The sequence below is a fragment of the Telmatherina bonti genome, assembly GCF_933228915.1.
Source record: "Telmatherina bonti genome assembly, chromosome: 9".
Lineage (NCBI taxonomy): Eukaryota > Metazoa > Chordata > Actinopteri > Atheriniformes > Telmatherinidae > Telmatherina > Telmatherina bonti.
This window is the reverse complement of record NC_136627.1, coordinates 28,251,179-28,272,379: the sequence shown is the minus strand read 5'-3', so window position 1 is coordinate 28,272,379 and position 21,201 is coordinate 28,251,179. Positions and strand designations below refer to the sequence as shown.

General features: G+C 40.8%; 1 protein-coding gene across 3 annotated transcripts; it reads left to right on the top strand.

Annotated features, from left to right (window-relative positions):
- Positions 1-8,352: 8,352 nt before the first annotated feature.
- On the top strand, positions 8,353-20,342 carry dusp14 (dual specificity phosphatase 14). 3 transcript variants are annotated; one of them, XM_079246222.1, is made up of 2 exons: positions 8,353-8,419; positions 18,697-20,342. In XM_079246222.1, the coding sequence occupies exon 2, from the start codon at positions 18,789-18,791 to the stop codon at positions 19,428-19,430; it is 642 nt and encodes a 213-aa protein (XP_079102348.1). In that variant the 5' UTR covers positions 8,353-8,419; positions 18,697-18,788; the 3' UTR covers positions 19,431-20,342. The 3 variants fall into 3 exon arrangements, with proteins under 3 accessions (XP_079102348.1, XP_079102346.1, XP_079102347.1); XM_079246220.1 differs by having other exon boundaries at positions 8,405-8,626; XM_079246221.1 differs by lacking the exon at positions 8,353-8,419 and adding an exon at positions 10,074-10,183.
- The last annotated feature ends 859 nt before the right edge of the window (positions 20,343-21,201 follow it).

Below are 21,201 nucleotides of genomic sequence, written 5' to 3'. Positions count from 1 at the left end.
CAAGTCCCTATTGGATTCAAACTTTGATGTTTCAGTGAAATCACCCTAATAAGTATGTCAAGCCCAACAATAGGGGAAAAGCTTTTTCAAAGGCAATATTAATGATATTTAGAACAGAGCAGATTTTTAGCTGATACACAACAATGCGAGTGGTTCTTGATGAGGCCATCATATCGGACCACACTGGGGTTTTACGTAGGGGCAAAATTTATGCTTCTGATTTAGAAGTACATGAGATGAGGTGCGAGGAAAATCTGCTGATGGTGATATTAATGTTGCTGTATTCATGTTAAGACATCAAATCCAGCTTGATGCTGAGTTAGGCTGAATGTTGCACATCTGTGACACAAATAGTCAGAGGCATATTGATTACTTGTGTCTGTTTGTGGTGTGGGTGTGGGAAAAGCTGTGACGAATGTAACGGAGGCAGGCAGGAGGCCGGCAGCCTCCGACAAGCTTATCAGAGCAGAGCGCAGCCGACACATCCACCTCAGCTAACAGCCCGATTATAACGGCAGATTCGACCTTTGATGATAAACAGCGGAACGACTGAGGAAGCTGCTGAACTGAAATACAAGAATCTGAGCTGCGTTTAAAAAGCTATGAAGGAGAAAATTTTAGATTTTTTTTTTCTCCCCCAATGTGTCTTATCAAACCAACGCTCCTGAATAAACAAGATGCTGCAGAATGAAACTCTGGATTTCTTGTCATGTCACACTTTGTGTTTGGTTTTTTTTTTTTCGTTTTTTAATTGTTGTCCAGACGGCCATAAAAAGAGGATGAATGTCACTTCATTTTCATTGTAAAGCTGCGTTTTTCACAGCTGCAAATGTGAAGGTTTTTCTGGATTTAAAGGACAGTCATGAAATCCAGAGGGGTGTCCACACTGAAGGAGAAATTGAGCATTTTTTTCTGAGTATGACGTCAACACATTTTTGCATAAGTAAAGAATTTCATCCTTGTGATTATAAAGTATTTATTTACCATCACACAGAAATAACCAAGTTCACAAATGGTTTATAGTTGCTTTAGACTATATAAAAGTTTAAAAAAAATTCTTTTATGTTTAAAGGTTTTTTTTTCCATCTTTTATGCTTTGAAAATTGAACAGAAGATAATGGAAAATATTTTCAAGGAAAGGGTGACGAGTCAAATATTCAAGTTTACTGGAATAAGAGGACAAAGTTCAGAGTTAAAAACGTCTGTTTGCATCGCATTAATGAGGTATTTATTTTTCCTTGCAAAATCTGTTAAAAACTGAAAGTGAAGCTGAGCAGACTCCTCACCTGGTCCTCTAACATGTGTAGCAACTCAGCCTCCTCTTCATCACTGTAGAGTCTGTGCGGGGGGGGGGGTGCAGCAGATGGAGCAGATGTCAGTGTCAACACCCTGCATGTGTGCTGAGATGCAGCATTTCTCAAGCCACCCACACACTGTCTTCTCAGACTGTCTCCTGCTTGATTCTGACTTCTCAGAAAGGTAAAGATGGAGGCTTCCTGCAGAAGGAGAAGTCTGGTATCGGTGCTAATTAAATAAATGCCACGCGTTGTGAGGGAGAGTTGGCGCATCTGAAAACACCAGAAGTATTTAAATGTATATTCCACATGGAAATAGATAATGACGGCTGGAACGAGCTACTGTGATTTTATGCAATATTGAGATGATCATTGAATTTTGATTTGTGGAGTTGGTATCACTGTGAGTTAAACATGTGGGCTGTTTTAGTTACCTTTCCTGCTGATAACTCAGAAAATCCCAGTTTAAAAGGAATGTCATCATCATGGGGTGCTGTTTGTATGTCTTATAGAAAATATCAGCATCTCACGTATAAATATCATTTTGTTTCCAAGCTGATGGACACCAGCTCATCTGAGAGTAGTTTATTTTCTTTCTTTTGTTATTAAATTATGTTTTTTTTCTTTGCATGCAAAACAAAATAATGACTTCCCAGCTTGGCGACCGCCACAAGCTCTTGCACTTACAGTGTCTGAGGTGTGAGAACAGGCTATGTTCATACCAACAGGTTAAAAAAAAAAAGTACAAAGTGCAATACATATTTGTTTTGTTCAGTTTAAATAGTCTTCACAACCCTGTGAAGTCTAAATAACAAACCATTTGAGAATCAAAAGAACCAGCACTCATTCAAATAGTTTGGATCTATGAAACATAACATAATATCCATTTAGTCAGGATTTTATGATGAAGTGTTTTTTTTTTCTTTTGTTTGTTTTTAAGGCAAGGCAGGTTTATTTGTGTAGCACCTTTTATTTACAAGTCAATTCAAAGTGCTTTACTTGACACATTAAAAGAATTACAGATGGTTTAAAAAACAAGCGTAAAAGACAACATAAATAGCAAAAATGATAAAATAATTATAAGCAAAATGAATTGATTAATTTTATTGGTTACAACATTTACACTTTTTTTTTTTTTTTTTTTAATATATATTATCTTGCTTTTTTTTTAACAGTAGCGAAAGGATGCTAATTTGTTTTTGGAAATGGCAAAAGAAAACCACAAGCTGTGCAGAGAGATTGATCGATTGGTTCTAAGGCTTCTCCTCTGCTGGTGTCTCATTGATTTTTAACTTTGCTGCTATTCAGGGAAAAGGGAGAAAGATGTCTCCCACATCTATGCTCCATGTTGTTCTAAGGCTTTTTAAAGGGCACACACACAGAGATATACATGCACACAGTTTGTACTGCAACCTCTGTAAGGACCCCAGCCCCTTACCTCAAGCATCACAGCTACATGCATTTGCTCTTACTATGACTCTAACCTAAATTGGTTTCTCACAAACACACACCTTTCCCCTTTTCCGGCCATTACAGCTGGCTACTGATTAACACAGAGGTGAACCTATCAACACAATAGGTTACCATGGCAACCAGGTCTCAGGCACACTGGAGTCTGAAAGGAGGAGAGGAGGGGCAGCTCAGCAGAGACACACATACACATTCACCCTGTTGCTCATGCTCATCTGCTGGGCAGAGGAGTCGTGACTAACCAGAGCAGCGAAATCTGCCGTACCTCACCCCCACCCCCAACCCATCTGCGTGTGTGTGTGTGTGTGTGTGCTTCTCAGCGAGGCAAAAAGAAGCAAGCCAGCCGGAGCTCAATAATATAATATTACTGGAATGAGATGAGATGTTTCTACTGTTCCGGTGGAAACAAGATGTGTGCGACACTGCAGAGGCATCCAGGTCTTGTTCCATCAAATATGTGTGTTTGATGTCAGAGCAGTTCTGATCAGAACGGCTGGGAGGTGGCTTGCTGTGCTCAGTCACCTCATTGCACTTACATGTTGCCACGGCAAACACTTAGATCCCATTTCTATTTACTGCCATCACAGCAGGAACAATAAGGGGCGGCTGTAGCTCAGGAGGAAGAGCAGTTGTCCTTCAACTGGTAAGTTGAGGGATCAATTCCAGGCTTCCCCTGAAATGCTGAGGTGTCCTAGGGCAAGACACTGAACCCCAAACTGCCCCCCAATGTGCCTATCAGGGTATGAGTGTGTTGAGTGAGTGAGTGTGTGTGTGAATGGGTGAATGTGACAAGTAGTGTAAAGCACTTTGAGTGGTCTGTATGACTAGAAAAGCACTATAGAAGTACAAGTCCATTTACCATTTAAGGGGGCCAGGGGGTGGGGGTGATCAGCAACAACTTTATTTAGACGTCCAAATCCTCCCACAGCCTCCCATGCACTCTTGCATTTCCACCTCTGCTGACCACAAACCAGTTTCCATTCTCCTCATCTTACCACCCTCAGTCCACTGCTGCTCACCCACATCAGCACAGACAAAAATAACCATCTCTAGTGTTACAAACCAGCTGGGATCATCCATGGCTTTGGTTTGCTTTCTCAGGTATAATCATTCTCATTATCAGATAATATAGATACTTTGATAATTTGCTAAGGCTCTTATACACACACTCATCAAGTGCTAAAGATGTTGGCTGCATGAGATGAAGCGCAGCCACGTGTTTTCCTGCTTTAGCTTGCACAGTTTCTTTAGCTTTAGGACAGCCAGAAAGTGTGAATAAGTAGCCATAACTGAGCAGCAAAGGTTATTAAGTGTGTAGATTTTTGAGGGATGTGTGCAGGAGTTTATGGTGAAATCTCCGTGGCAGACTCTTCACTGTGGAGCCCATCAGTTATCTGGTGTTACACGCGGTCAGGGTTAATCAGTGTCACTTCCTGCTCATTCAGAGCAGACAGCTTCTTCACAACTGGGCTGCAGGTGTTTCTTATTGCGCCGATGGCACCATTGTAAATTTTCGGCCTTCGTAGCGTACGGTGTTTTGCACAGGAACAGCTTCCCAGAATACCTCTGACTCATCTGACATTTCAATTTGGATTTGGTCACTCTCTCCACAAATCCACGCATATTTATTCGTAGCTTTTCACGGTTCCAGTTCAGTTTCATTCAGACATTTTGTTGTCACCATTTCTTCACGGGTTAAACTTTCCTGTGTGTGAAAAGGTGCCATTCAGGCGCAGGGTCACAAATGTCATACAGCAGGAAAAGTCACTCCATAACCATTATGTTTTTCCTTTTTGATTGTTATCGCTGCTGTTTGTTTCTAATAGGAAATGTTATTAGAAGTGACTAAGGCAGGGGCCTTAGGTTTACGGGTGGTGTAATATCTCCCACAGGAGCCCTTTGAAATGGGATTGACTTCAGGAGGCATGTCTAATTATGGCTCTGCACACAGATATATTCACTAAGGGCTGCGCATAGAGCCCTGCAGATGCAGCTGCAATTTTGAAGGTCTCAGAGTTGCGGCCGTTACTTCCAGGCTGGAAATAATAATGAGATTAAAAATAACAGACCTACAGAACTGTCAGTGTATTTGTTTTCGCTGTACGCCTGTGGCCCCCTAGTCCAAGGCAACATTTAAATTGGTAATGTAGACGAGTCAGTAGCGTACAGAAGTAGAAACATATTGCCTGAGCCGATCTGGAGTGCGGTCCTACATTGTTTATTTCAACTGAGTTTGCTTTGCAGGTTTTGTAAGTTCAAGACCTGCAACATGATCACACAGGTCCCTGCAGGCATTCAAATAAACAGATGAATGTGAAGCTATCAGGTGTTGCTCCTGTATGGGTGCAGCTGTCTGTAAACTACGGGGTGCAAAGTAGAAAAAAACCTTCAGATTCAATTAGCAGATATGTTGTAGCTGCAAGCTGGAGGGTCTAATTGCATGCTGGAGCCTGTAATGATAGTGTCATCTGAAATTACTTTGCACTAATAAAAGTTTAGAATTCCAAATACTGTCAGTCTGCAGCTGAAACATATATTTTTAGACTGGTAATTACAAATTAATTGAGCATTTATAGCCTTTTAACACACCTTTTGTTGTGTAAATTTCCTGGAAATGTGCTTGAAGGAACCACCAGAGTACTGGTCATGTATCACACTAGTTTTATGACATGAGATCTGCAACAGGTGTCCTTTGGCATTTGTATCTTGACAGTGATTGTTTCACACATGAGACATGCCTAATTTATTAGCCGCAAAGTGCAAATTAAAAGGTCTGAGATAATATCAGCTTCATCCGGAGATCGGCATCAGAGCCCCACATGAAACTGCTTTTGTTTTTATCTTTGTTTTCACTCAGTTTGGTGAAATTCAGGCAAAATAGAAAAGATTTTTTGGTCATATTCTACAACAAGAACCAGTTTCCCAAACAGTGGTCAATTTTTTTTTTTTTTTTTTTCTAGAAATGTTTAATCGGTCATGCCGGCACTGAATTACAGGACTCTGTGATGTTGATGTACACTCGCTAACTTCTGTGTTCAAAAAGGATTTTCTTTGATGAAAAGAAATCCCATTGTGGTCACGAAGTGTGAATGCTGCCATTCAAACTTTGGTGTGCACCAAACAAGCAAGCTAAGAAGTGGATGTTGATCTGGTTGGAAAATAATCCAAACCAAACAGCAGAACTAAAGAAATCAAAACTTACAATTATGTCAAAGTTTCATGCTCATAAACCCAGATAAACAACTCTTTACAACTCTGCTTGTAAATGACCAAGCATCAGTATTTCTCTACAGCGCTTTCTTTTTCTCTTCAGACAGATAGAAATATGCATATCCACAGTTTGCAGAAACAAAATGTCAACATTTTTAAGGGCTAATTTAATTTCATTATAGTTGTGTTTGTTCCATTATATCTGCTTTTTTTTTTTTTTTTAACGATGCACCCAATTCTTTGAAGAGATTCAGAAAAATGAGAAGTCACACAAAACAGCTTATATTGGAGCAAAAAGTTGAAAAGATGTTTGCATGTTTAATACAAAGCAGAGCAAAAGAGAGAAAACATCTGAGAACTTACTAAAATGGGCTTAAAAACTGTTCAACACATTAAAACTGGAAGGATAATGGGGAACCATCGTCTGAAAAAAAAGTACTCAGATAAAAAGTCCTGAATGAATTTGATCAGTGATCACTTAAAGGACTGGTTAAATCAATTTGAAGAAAATATCAGTCGAATATGTCTAATAGTGAAGGTAAGAACATTTCACAAGCACAAATCCAAGCATAAAGGATTGCAACTGAACAGCTGTGTAACCATAAGAAAACAACTAATCAGTGATGCTACAGAAGAAAGGCTTCATTTTGCTTGGCAGAGTAAAGGTTAGACTCTGGATGAAGAAGGTCATGTGGTCTGATGAGTCCAGATATATCCTATTCAAGAATGATTGAAGCATCATGGTAAGAAGAGAGGCAGATGATGTGGCAGAACCATTATTATGCCCAGTGCTTGTAATGTACAAGCTTATGCAGGCAGTCTACGATCTGAGGTTGCTTCAGTTGGTCAGGTTTAAGTTCAGTAACATTAAGAACGAGGACAGATGACTACTTCTATGTACTAAATGAACACACTATTCCATCAATGGAGTGTTTCTTCCACGATGGCACAGGTATATTACGAGACGGGGATTAATCTGATTTAGATTAAGTTTTGTAGAAAGCATTATGCATTGTGGATCTCTGGGTTTATACAAATATATTTATTTCTAAAAATATCCATGAATAATCTTTTTACAAAATAGCCTGATATACTAGCAATTATATCACGTCATGTCAGATGTTTGCTTGTTCTTTTGGAACTAACTATTGATTTCCAGCAGTGTTCCAGGGAAGCACTTGATCTTCCCAATACTTCTTTATGAGGAGTAATTGATGCCAGTCAGGAAAAAAGTACATCTGCTAGTAAACACTAAAGCTGATTTTTACCTCACATGTTTACACCCACAAATTAATTGAGAAAATAAATTAATAAAATAAATATAATGAGAAGGAAAAAGTATGAAAGTCTTATAAACGTAGAGTGGAAGAAATTCAATCAATTCTGCAAAGAAATCAACAGACTTCTGTTGAGATTAGACATATTTAATTGGCTGTACTCTTCAGTGTTAAATATTACAACTCTCTTTGGGTGCTCACTCATTTGGAAACCTGCTGTGAGAGTGGGAGGGAGGATACTTCTGGTGTTTCTTTGAGATGTTTTTCAGCACTTAATTTCTGAATGTTGACATTCAGCAACTGTTGCACCGTTACCATTCATGCTTTTTTAACACTTCAAACACAGTCATTTCAATGCAGCTACTATAACCAATAGAATAATTAATAATAGTTAAGAAATATGTCTAGATCTGCGATGGACTGGTGATCTGTCCAGGATGTACCCCGCCCCTTGCCCAAAGACTGCTGGGATAGGCTCCAGCTTCCCCGCTGCCCTTCATTGGACTTAGCGGTATGGATAAAGAATGAATGAATATGGATAGATTTTTTTTCTTTTTTTCCAATATGCATGTCACAAACAAGCAACAACAATATGCATATAATACAAACAAAAGAAACAAATTTAAAGTAAAAAAGATTACATCACGTAATATATATGTAAAATGTATTTGTGTATGTTGTTAAAGTGTGTGCATTAAAAAATACAAATGTCCAAATTAAAACATAAACATTATCAATTCAATTTTCCGAGCTGTACCTTTCTCTTCTGTCTGTGTCTGATGTAAATTTGAGTTTCCATTCCAGCCAAGGTATTTTCTGTTTCTCCTTTTTAAATTTAGTCGTCCACTAAAATCCATTTAAATAAAAAAAATAATAATTTAAAAAAAAAACGTGTTACTTTGTATTTCCAACATTAATGCAATAAAAAAAGCAATTAATCTCAATGAATAATTACAAACCCTCTAATTATTTATTTATTTTTTTTAAACCAAGTCCCACCTCTTATTGACATACACGTCCAATGGAAAAGCCTGGAATAATCTTAATAAACCAACATCCTCCTCCTCCATCTCCTCTGGGTGGCACTAATCACCCCTCATACCAGAGGCTGAGCTGCCCTGCACGCCGCCCTGCCAGCCAGCGTAGGAGCAGGCGGATGTACCGATGGTTCGTATTTCTCTTGACTTTCCTCATGATGTTGCTGTGTGTTGCCGGTTGTTTGCCACCGTCTGGCCCCACGCCATCCTTCTGGCTGTCTGTATGACCGGGCTGCTGGTAGATGTGTGACCGCAGCAGAGCTGTGCGCGCTGGTTTGGTGCAGGCGGTAAAGCCGCTTTGAAAACCTCCATCTCCTTCCCTAGTGAGAGTCGACTGGTAAGTTTCGCATCTGATGGAAGCAGTTTATTGACACCATGTTGACCTCAATAAGGATAGTTTTTAATACAAATTTACACAGAGCTAAGTTTTATTTAATGCACTCATTTAAAAAATAATGTAGGCCTATTTATTTATTTATTTATTTTTATAGGTGAGGGAAATTAATCAGCACCCGAAAAGAAAACATGTTTCTGACTCAGTTTTTGTTTCTTTTTTCCCCCCAGTCACTGTTATCTCTTTCAAACATCTTAACTTAGAAATGCACGCGCATCTCGCGTCAATTGTACTACGTGGGCGAGCAGCGCGTGCGCGAAGGAGCTAAAGCGTAAACGATTGAACTTGTGGAGTCATTCACTTTCAGCTGAACGTTTTCACGCTCCGTGGAGCTGAAAGACAGCCGACATGCTTTCCCCGATGAGGCTGAAATAGAAAAAGTTAAAAAGGCAAAAGACCTAAATTTGATTATTTTCTTTTATAATATGTTGATTTTAGTTCATAATTCAGCCGCAAGCTGTCTACAGTCATCGTTTTGTATGAAAAATGTCTTGAAGCTTGTTATTTTTGAGCATGTTCAGAAAAGGGAACACATATCTAAGAAGCAATAAAGAGTTATGTTTTTTTGTTGTTGTTGTTATTTTGCATAAAAATGTCTAATTATGGACACATTATAATTTCTGTTTGTCATGTCTTGCATCCATTAGTGATTATTATCAGTTTAAAAGGAAAAACTCCATTTATCTGCCTTATGTCTGGTTTTTTTTCTTCATAAACTTCAATCACATTCTGCAATCTTTGCTTTTAAAGTCACTTTGTATAGGATGTCTGGCTGAAAACAGGAATTATCTACGCGCTGATGCATTTACCATCTTTTATTACACGACACGAAGCTGTCTCTGGGCGTAGTGTTTTGTGTAGTTGAGTGACATGTTGAGATGCAGACTCAGAGCTAAAGGAGATCCCTGTCCTCCCTCTGTTCCTAACATTTCTGAACCCTGTACAGCTCCAGCTGTACAGCATTATCTTCTGCTCTCTACAGCAGCAGAATTTGCGTTTGGAGACATTTGAGAGGCAAGTAGCTGCTCCTTCTTGCCCGATCATTGCAACTGTGTGCAGCCACTTTCAGACATCACTCAGCCTGAATAAATAGATTGCTTGTGTTAGAGAGACGATGCGGAGAGCAGCAGCTTCCCTCAGTTATTTCACTGTTTTCAGTCATCTCATTCTTTGATGCGAGGGAGTGTCATTCAGGAAGTTCAGCTAAGATCCGGTGTTGTGAGGCTTTCGTCAGAGCTGCTGCTCTAGTTTTCCAGCGGGTGGGTCACATTTCCACTTTGTGTTAATGGAAGGGGAACCGGACTCCAGAGGAATCTTACCACCGTGGGAGTAGCATCAGGAGATGTGTGATCTGGGAGCACCTGTTGACAGATCCATTCCAGGTGATTGAGAGGAAAGCTGCGTGTGTTACATCCAAAAGATTCCCAGAAGAAAGAGGAATTTTTCATATTTGCTGGAATGAAATCGGGATGCACGGTAACCTTGTGCCCCTCTTAGCAGGTGAGTGCTGCTGACCCTCTTTAGAAAATGAGTCCTCATAGTGTTAATTTGATTGGCAGTGAGCTGCAGTAACTACAGTAGATTTCTCTGTGGCGACAGCTTGTGCATAATTCTCCCTCCTCCGCTCTGTGTAGCCTCATTCCTGCCCAGCCTGGAGTATAAATAACCATGTGGATGGAGCAAATCTCAGCAAAGCCCAGCGCTGTGGTACATCAGCACTCCGGAGAAGGCCAGTCAGGGATTATTCGGTTCTTTTATCTACTTCATCTTTCTGTTGATGCCGCTGCTGCTTTATGCTGTTGGTCAGTGGGCTGCCCCAGCCGCGCAGTTTTTATCTTCCTTTGTGAATTAATGCATCAGCTGTGCAATTCTGAGACACAAAGTTCAGTTTCTCCATTTTTCATTTTAACAAGATGTCACGCTCAATGGCGGCTCTTGGAAACAAAGTTGGAGAAACAAGAAAATGAATTAAAGAAAAATGTTACAGGTGCAAACAGTAAGCAGCCAAGATGCCACAATTTTAAGACATTTCAATCAACTCTTTATGACATAAAATTTAACAACATAAAGGGTTGCATTGCCCTGGGAATTATGTTACCGCCTTGCTTTTTTAGCCAATTATATTTGAAATAAAAGACCATCATTTGTAAAAGCCCCACTTACTGACCAGTCAATCAGTTATCTTGCTACAGATGAAAAAAATGAAATGGAAAATATAAATGATAAAGGACAAAAAAAAAAATCCTTGTGCTGACAGTAAAGGAGTTTCTTTCTTCTTCAAGTAAATTCTTTATTTGATGAGTTTCCACATAAAAGAAACTAACTAGAAAAAAAGAAGAGCATTGAAGGAAAAAGAAAGTTGTTGATACTTTATACTCTGAAAAGAAAGGAAAAACTCCATGAAAGCCATTTTAATCAGCTGGGATGTCAGCTGAAAGAACAAGACTAAAGTGAGCTCACATTACAAGAGAATTTTGCACCTCAATCATTTAATCAAAAACGTAATTATAGGTCTACGTGTGCCTTAATGATGATGTACTGATGTAAACTAGATAATTAGAATGAGTTATTGTTATATTAAATATGCATTCTCTCTGACTTTGGCTGCAGCATCTGCATTACTTTTAATTGTGAATTATTATTTTAAAGTGTTCATATTTGTCCTGGATTCCGTGTAGTTTTTTGCGAGAACTCCACCAGCACATGAATGTGCCACCCCTGCCTTCTCATTTAAAAAAATAATAATAATGAAAGTGCTCATAACTTAAACTAGAACACCTGAGTGGATCCACAGAGTCGATCACTCCTGCTGGGCTACTTAGTGCAATCTCAACTGTTGGGTTCACAAAGCCAGCACAAGGACTTGGTATTGTTGGGTTCTTGCATCATCAGTGGTAGCTTTCATGCAGTGTTACTGTCATGTTTTTGGCATCACTGTCCTCCCATACAGGCAAGTCAAGATAAGACTGTCTTTTACTGGCTGGAGAGAGCTCACAGCGCTGGTTGGATGCAAGATGGATGCTTAGTTAGCTGGCGATATGGGGGTGTATCGCTGAGAAAATCATGTTGCGCTTTTAAACAGTCTTTGAGGACCTTTGTTTGCAAATAAATACAGTTCAGGTATTATTTATTTGTAGGTAATAGGGCTCCAACTAATGATTGTTTTAATTGTAGACTAATCTGTAAATAATTTTTTTGATTAGTCAATTTGTCAAGATTATTTCTGTCACGCCCACAATCTGTGCTTCCAGTTGACACAGCTCTTTTTTTTTTTACAGGCTCTGGTATGTTTTACCCCACTCTCTTCATTTGCATCTTATGAATGTCACCCTGATTCCCAGTCAGTCACTACATAATAAAATTACTCCTGAACCAGTTGAATATTAAATTTAGGCTTAACAACTTACTACTAATTTATTTTGAAACATTCAAATTTAGCTATAGTGTCATACCCAAGCTGTATAGAACTTGCCTCAAAAGGAAAACAAAAAATATATATATTTTAACATCTTCATTTTGGAGAATTGTTTTGAAATGATTATTTACATCTTGAAAAAGCCTGTTTTGTACGGTAAACAAAGGCTAGAATCCTTTTAAAAATTCCTGAGTCCAAACGGTGATCTGGATTACCACCAAAATTAAATCACTTCTTCCTTTTCACATTTGCAACAACTACTGAAAATTTCCTGAAAATCTATCCATCACTTTTTTAGTAATCTTGAACACAAACAAACAGATAAATGTCGAGAACAACATAACCTCTTAGGCAGAGGTAACTACAGCACATCACCACTCGGTGATGCTAACTTTGCCATCTGGAATGCTGGAAACCATGACTCCGGGGAGCTTTCGTTTCAGATGCTCACGCATGACTGTCGTGCTGCTGTGGTACGCCAACTCTGCGTGGCAGACGACACATTTTGACACTTTGTTTAGCATGAAATATCCCCAAACTTTGGAACTAGGTTGCACTGCTGTCAGTTTGTTCTTTGTTGTTTAAACAAAGATGCTGCACAAAATGATAATACTGCCCCCAGCACTTCCTGTGGTGCTTTGCGTCATTTGCTTGGTGTTTAGAGTTCTTATACTGTCTGAAAAGCTGTGGTTGGTAAATGGCGTCAAGTTGCCTGGCGCAGCATTTTATTAGTACAGCCGTTACGGGCGTTTATAATGTGACGCGTCGACGATGAAATTTTGCGTCAATGAATTTTCATTGTCGACTTTGTTGACAAATTGTTGCAACCTTACAAGGTAATAACACCAGAATCACTAATTTGGCAGTCATTAAATACGTGCGGTTTAGTTTTTAACAGTTTAAGTTTTTAGCATAGATATTGACACCATTATGCAGTGTAAGATTAAAGGTACACAAAACCTGACCGTTGTCATCTACATGTGAAGTTGGTAATTGTTGGGGGAGAAAGTTAGAAACAATCTTTTTATGGTGATGGAATGAGTTGCTGCAGTTTGCAGAGGTAATCCTAACCCTTTGTTGCGCATGGTCTGATTGGTCTAAACCTGCTCAAACTGTTCAGCTTCAGATCTGCAGCACTCTACCTTCCTCCAGCTTACCAGAGTTTTGATTGAAAGCTGCTGTAGATTTTAACCATCGTTTGACTTCCAGTTTGCGGCGGAGTCATGTTCATAGCTTGGTGTCTAAAATCAATTTTCATATTTTCCTATCTGACGAGAGCGAGCAAGTCCCAGTACTGAAGAGAAAATAGCAGAGGTCAAATCAATGAACAGTTAGAAAACAATTAGCTCTGAATAATTTTTTTGGTCAATTATAAAACCTAGTTTGCTGCAGATGAAGATTAATTTGATTGGTTAGTCAAGTTTATCTTTATTAATCTGTAGTTTGATTAAAGTTTAAAGTGGAACTACTATGTGCATTTCAGGCTAATTTATTTTTATTTCTGAGCCCGAAAGGGCTGGGATTGATCGAGTTATTGTCACAAATCACTTTATTTACTTCAGACCGACCCTCTCCGGAGTGGATTGAGACTCTTCGGCATTAAGCCCCGCCTCCCGCCACTGCACTACATCGGGAGTGCGCACCGCAACTCCTTTCGCCGTCATTGTAACATCCCATAAACAGAAGGATTAGGCTAATATGAACTCAATAAAAAACAAATACAATGTCAACACATAGCATACAGCCCTACATGTTGGAACCTGAATCAGACCCTGAAAACAAAGTGGAAAACAGCAACCCACAACAACGAATGCAGCAGGATGTCTCTCTTTGGTAAACTCACCAGCCATCGTTGGAAATAACTTTATCCCACGTTTTCCACCCGCCCGATGTATTTGTACATGCCCTTGTTAACCAGTAGAAGGTAACCAATCACCGAACCTTATCCCCCGGGACGTCACAAGGATTTCCAAGTAGAAAAAACTCTCTAAAACAACGTGTTTTTCGTCGCCATGGAAAATGAACAGAGAGAGTGCTGGAACTCAAAACTCAAACATGCGTTTAGGTGATAAAAAAACAGTGTCGTTCACATGTCTGATGAGGATTCAACACTGTAGAAAGCTCAGAAAACTTGAAATACCATAATAGCACCCCTTTAAATCTTTGCTCTTGCTCTGCTACAGCTACAGAAGTGCTTCAGAGCTGCTGTGATGTTGCTGTGACCAAGGCCGCCTTAATGTACGGGCTTACCTGAGCTGAAGCCCAGGGGCCTACGGAGTTTAGGGGCCTAACATTTTCAGATGAAATTACCTAAAAAGTGTAATTGTTATGTAACTTGTAAGTTATGCTGTCAGTCAAAACCTTATGCTTATTGATCCAAATGAACCCGTCGCCACCATGCCAAATCCTGCCCCTTGTGTTCAAACTAAAAATGCGAAGCCCAGCTCTTTGACATGGATGCACAATGGTGCATGTAGTCACACAGGCACAGCTAAAGCCAGATCTGTTATGTTCCCAGTCTGCGTGTGCAATCTAGAAGTTTCCGTGGGGACCACAGTTTGCGGGTGTTTTTAGTGATTGTGTAAATGGGCTCAATCTGTTTAAATAAGGGTTTGAGCGTGACAGGGTTTGCAGCATGGCGAGTTTGGAGAGGAAACGTGACCTGCAGCAAAGAAATCTGATTGACACAAATAAACGCTGTATGGGAACAAATTTGTGATAAAGTAAAATCTGTCGGTTAAATGCAAACTGTGGGTGAATGAAAAAGATGGTTAAAGACATTAAAAGGTGAATACAAGAAAAATAAGAAATCATAGGGGAAAAAAAATCTTGGTTTTAGTTAATGACTGCCACATGTGTGGAAATCTAATAACTGTAACCATCCAATAACCCCCGGCTGCAACCTGGAGAATGGGGCAGGCCCATAGACTGTATATAAAGAGTTGGACAGAGTCTGCGTGATGTCACCCATAGGTTTCTGAAGAGCTAAATTGAAGCTCGGTGGGCAGTTCCTACCATCGCCATGTTGGCAGCGTCATGCGCGTCGTCTCGCCCGGAAAATAGAAATATGGGCAAAGAGGTGGAACTGAGAGGGCAGCCATGAGCGTCATGGTGGATGATTGACATTGAGCAAACTCAGAGCTTTCTATAGCTAAGAGCTAACCAAGCTAACCCCGAGATAACAGGAGCTAACCCGCTAACGGAGGTAAGCGGGCTAAAGCTAAGTCACGTTGTTAACCGGCTAAAATCCGTGGTTGTTCTACGTTCTTCTTACTTAGAGCCAGAGATTGGTACCTGTCAGTCAAAAGGACACGCCCCTAAATTTGCCGAACTTCGAGATTAAATTACTTTTAAACGGGCGAGTTAGAAAAAAATTCACTCCCCCCACAGTTGTCATGAAGGTAAACCTGACCTATAAACCGAAAATGGATTTTTGAACCAGGCTGTAAACATGTTTATTTCTGCCGTGAAGTTGGTCTTTTTAACATGGGAGTCTATTGGGATTTGCTCTGTTTTGCAGCCAACCCCTAGTGGATGAAGGGGGAACTGCAGTTTTATGCACTTCCGCATAGGCTTCACTTTTAACCGCCGGAGGTTGCCACTTGGGCGGGCCTGGAAATTGGGTGGAGCTGGATGTCAAATGGGCGTGGTTAGTGTCAGGGTTAATCCTATCAAAATGTTGAGGGGGCGGATTTGGACATCCAGCTCCGCCTCATTCTCCAGTCTGCAGCCAAGACCCTCTCTAACCATCCGACCACACATGACAATTTGGACTTGGACAGCACATCTGGGGATCCCAGTTGTGACACACAATATCTGTCATCTGCAGATGTTGAGTTCCTCCAACAGCTTCAAAATGCTGGAAAAGCCATCTGATAATTGTTTCTTCGTTTATCCCACAAATCTTCACTCCAGGGTGAAGAACGCGTTCTCTGCGTCTCTTTGCTTTGTTTCAACGTCTCCTTGTGACAATAACTGCTGCCATGTGCGCAATAACGCACACAGACTGTCTGCACGTCCTTCTGAAACATGTTAAATATAAACCCAGTTTCTTTCAGAAATATTGCTCCCAAGTTTAATTGATCACATTGCAGGTGTTAAATTAATATGTTTAAATTTTCTCCTCCCAACACACGCAAAAACAGGCTGTGAAAAGCCCCATGTAAAATATTACAGTAGACGTACAGACTGGATGAAGACGCACTGTTTTTGCGCACCAATAAAGACACAACCCTCGATGTGCGCTGTTATTAAATCAGCTTGTACTTTGTTTTGTTGTGTGTGCAATTATTTTGTACACGTTTCAGTATGTGCAAGCATTTAGTAGATCCGGGCATAAAAGTTCTACTGCACGCATAAGCCCACTGTATGACTTTACTATTCATATTTACAAAGAAAGGTTTAAGGGGCGGGGCTAATCTGTAAATGGTGTTACATCAAGTCAGCTCCATCTTGCCATCTTGACACTTAAAACAAGTCGTTTATGATACTTTTCAATGATATGTTCATTTTCATTAGAACGGGCCTCTCGGGGATGACTTAGACTGGTCCAGAAGGCTCTTAATGGGCAAAAATGGGACTGACAAACTTGTCAAAAATAAAAATAATATATCTGCGTCGGAGCACATGTAAACAGCAGAAACTGTCTTTCAAAAGCAAATTTTAGCCTCAAACAGGGAAACATTGTCAGTATTCCTTACATTTATGATCACTAAGCATGAAATTCTTCATAATTTGGATTTTAAGGACATAATCACAACTTTCTGTGGAAAAGAGACCAGAAGAAAGCGCTTCCTCAAAGGACAGTGCAGTGTTTAGTGAAAGCATCTGCAGGTTTTTACATTTTGTGGCTGCAGTGTCTGAAAAGTCATGTTGATAAGCTCTTTCTGTTTGATCTGTTGCTGCTGTTATTTATTCATTCATTATTGTATTCAGTATTATTCATTATGTTCATGTTATTAATATGTCGATACAACTAAATAAAGCAAGCCTCAGTGTAAATCTGGATATTATTTTCTATAATGAGACTTGGTACATTTGGAGGACGCGACGGGGTCTACAAAACTTCTCAGCCCACGGGCCAGACAGTAGGTACAGCCGGCCCTGGGTGTGACCTCCTCCTGATGTGGTCTGGGAATTTTCTGACTGCTGTAAAGTGAGAAACGTTGTTTGTGTTGTCTCATCACCGATGGCGACAGTGGGGGGAGGAGGGTGAAATCAGCTGCAGTGCCGCAATGGCAATCGTTTCCTCAGTGACCGCTAACCTGGCATAAACTCCGCCTGAACAGGGAGGGGGTGTTATTTCAGCCTCTCTTTTCAGCTGGAACGGGAGCCAGACCCTGCTGAGATGGCAAAGCTGTGATCGATAGGAGGAGAGGCTTTTATTTTATTTTATTTTTTTACAGCTGGAAGGTGACGAGGAAGTGAAGCAGTTCCTGCCCTCGGGGAGATGATGACTATTCTACACTGACTGCTATTTTTGTGTAAGCTTCAGGCAATAGAGCCATTAAAAAGTGGAATGACAACCTTGAAACTTCTTGGAGGGAGAGTGGTTTAGAGAGTAAGGGGAGAGAAAAGATGAGACTGCATGTATAGTTTTGGTTTGGCCTTTGAATCAGTGAAAATGGGACTTGTGTCATGAATTTGCTGCTTTTACAGTATCATAATGTTGTTCATGCAGATTTTGATGAGATTTCCAGACCACAGGACACAGCAGGTGGCTCGTGTTTTTTCTCCTGGTTGAATTTTAGCTCGGAGTGATTGACCTGTGCGTCTTATTAAACAGACTGTAGCTAAAAACAAAAGCAAAATACCTGACGGCCCAGGCTGGAGCACAAGGTGTGGATGACGCATGACAAGTGTAGCGGTGTGTGAAGCCTGGAGGTGAGGGCTCTCTGCTGATAACAGAGGAATATTTTCCTCATCTGTGTATGTGTCACATTAGGGTTTCCATCATTCTCTTCATATGTCTTGCACCTTTACGTTCACCTGCAAACTTGTTAAAATGGGTAATGAAGGTCATTTTCACCTGTTCCATTAGGAAAAAAGGAAATTATAATGATGCATTTAGTCAAATTGTGTACTTGCACAGTCGGTATGATTAGTTTCCACCCTGCTGTTTGGTGCAAGCCAAAAATGACATTCACAGCAGCAGTAGCCAGAGACACAAGATGTAATCTGTATGTGGGAGCTGTGGATGGATGAACATGAGATGAGGTGAGTGTTTGCCTGCAGGGTGGATGCGCTCACATGGCAGAAGGGGGGGAGATGACTCGGTGTGAAACTCGGAGGCCATTCGTATGCCATCGTATCAACGTAGGGACACAGTGAATGCTGAGGATTCATGAAAACACTTTGATATAATTGTAAAGTGATATGTGTGAGGCAGTGGGTCGCAGCCTCACAGCAGCAACTTTTTAAAGTAAATCTGAAGTGACACGGAGAGTTTTGGCTGTTTAAAGATGTGATTTCCTGGAAACGGCTGTCCTCAGCACAGCACCTTCTAAACAAGGGTTTCATTGCACTTGTGTTGTAACATTTGCAAACTGCTGTAATGTCCCTCATCCAGAAAGATGGTTTTTTTTTCTTTGTCTTTCAGGAACTGTCTGCTGGGTTTTGCCGCACTACCATGATTCGGCACGCCTGAAGATTTGTATTCTGCCTTTATTTTTTTGAAAACTTGACTCCTCGATGGGTTCCCGCAGCCAAGGCTTCTTTCACAACCACCACCACCACCACCACCACCACCGCAGCTCCATGGTGCCTGCTACAGTGCCAAGGTTGCTGCCTGAAAATGGAAGCTTACTGGGAGGGATCGCTCAAATAACCCCCAACCTCTTCCTCAGCAGGGGGAACGTGGCGTCCAACCGCAGCCTCTTGCTCTCTAAAGGCATCACATGTGTGGTTAACGCCACCATCGAGTTGCCCAACTTCAACTGGCCTCACATGGAGTATGTAAAGGTCCCACTGGCCGACATGCCCCACTCCCCCATCTCACTGTACTTTGACAGCGTGGCTGATAAGATCCACAATGTTGGGCGCAAACGAGGGGCAGTGCTGGTGCACTGTGCAGCGGGGGTGAGCCGCTCAGCCTCCCTCTGCCTGGCGTACCTCATGAAGTATCACCGTGTATCTCTGGCTGAGGCCCACGCTTGGGTCAAGGCCCGCCGCCCTGTCATCCGCCCCAACGGCGGCTTCTGGCGCCAACTTATTGAGTATGAAAGGAAGCTCTTTGGCAGAAACTCTGTTAAGATGGTGCAGACTCCCTACGGGGTCATACCTGATGTTTACGAAAGGGACCGCAGGAGCTATGCTCCGTACTGGGGACTGTGAGAGCCTGGCTCGTGCCAACTGTCCATCCACAGTGAGGAGAAAACTTCTGCTCTTTTGCCCTTCCAGACTTGCAGGCCTGTTCTGGGCAGGTGAAGTGTGACGCAAGTGTGTATGTGTGTGTGTTCTACTGACTGATAGGAGTTTAACAAAGCACTTGCTGTGGATGGCACTACTGTTGTCTCAACAAGTTCTTTCTGTTTAGTCTTTGAGTGGGAGCAAAGGTGACAATAAGTCGAAAATGTTCTGGACCAGAGGATCAGATGGGACCATGCTGGAGCAAACTTCTGAGCGTGGAAGTTGGTGTTGTCTATCTCGCGGTCTGTCTTACCAGTTTCAGTGGAGGTGAAGACTCCATGAAGGTGTTGGTTGTACTTGAGACTGTGCAGCGCTGACAGTGATGTCCTTTTCCTGATGTGGTGTCATGTGGTGGTATTGTGTCAGTTTTGCAGTAATATTGTGTGAAGGGCAGTAGCATGCTCTTAATTTATGGTAGCATTAAAGAAATGTATACAGAAAAACACTATATAGGCAAATTATTCTATTGGAGTTTACTGATAGAGACAAAAAGATTATGCAGCACTTGAACACAACATTGACGATGTTACATCTGCCTTCTTGGGGTAAAAATTGAAAACATGTAAGCTGATGTGAAGGTTTAGCGAGGCTCCTGTGTACCACAGGGTCGACTGTTCTGTCCTGTGACTACACTATGCTATTGTAGTGCTATTTGATGCTGTATTAAAAAGAAATATCTGCTGCTTCAAAGAAGTGGTAGCTCTATGACGACTATTTTCTGTTCCACACTTACTGACTTGTGGCCACATTCAGTTAAGGTTGCAGAAAGATCAACGCTGCATAACAGACACTTTTTTTATTCTCCAAACAGGTTTAGTTGTGGGATTAAGAGTAATGTTGCACATGTATTAAAACATTATGCTGCTTGCTGGGCAGTGACACCCTGCAATCATTAAGTACCGTCTGTGAGAAGTAAGTAAATTACTATACAAAGATGATTAAATGAAAAATGGGATGTTTAGATTCCTGCCTTCGAAAGAGTTTTAGCAAGCAGGAAGGTTTAGGAAAACTTTCTCCTGAGATTTTATTTTATTTTTCTCATCATCATTTTAAAAAATTCCAGTTTAGCTGGCCAATCTTTCTCTCACTGGTTTAATTGGTGCAATGCTACCTTTTGCATTGGTCGCATCTGAAGAGACAGACCAGTGGTCAACATACCCAGGCTTCAGATTTTTCTTAAAATTACAAAAAAAAAAAAAGATAATTAAATAACGAAGTTTAGTTTGGCTTTTTTATTTTTTAATTTGGCGTAGCTTATATTGTTGCTGTGCTGATTACATCATACGGTGTGCAATAAAGAGACAAACTATATCCAATCCAGCTAGCCTGATCATTTTAACACCAACTGGATATTTTGTTGATGACTGCTTCTGTGTGTAGTACACGCACACAGATTGCATACAACATGTGGAACCACTTCCACCCACAACACACAAGTAAGGCCGATTTGTGTCAGAAAGTAGCGCAGTAATCTTTACAACCAGATTGTGTGCACTAGTGAGAGCCGGCGTGGCATCAAGCATCTACATCTCGCATAAATTTGAGCACACAATTGTCAAGTGACTGGTTCCCTGAATGCCACGCTGGTCTCCGTGCTGCATTGTTGTGGATACTTGCTGTGCATTTATTATTAGCACAGTCAGTCGTCCTGCCAACTTGGTGTCAACCTTTTTTTTCCAGATTTGAGTGATTGTGT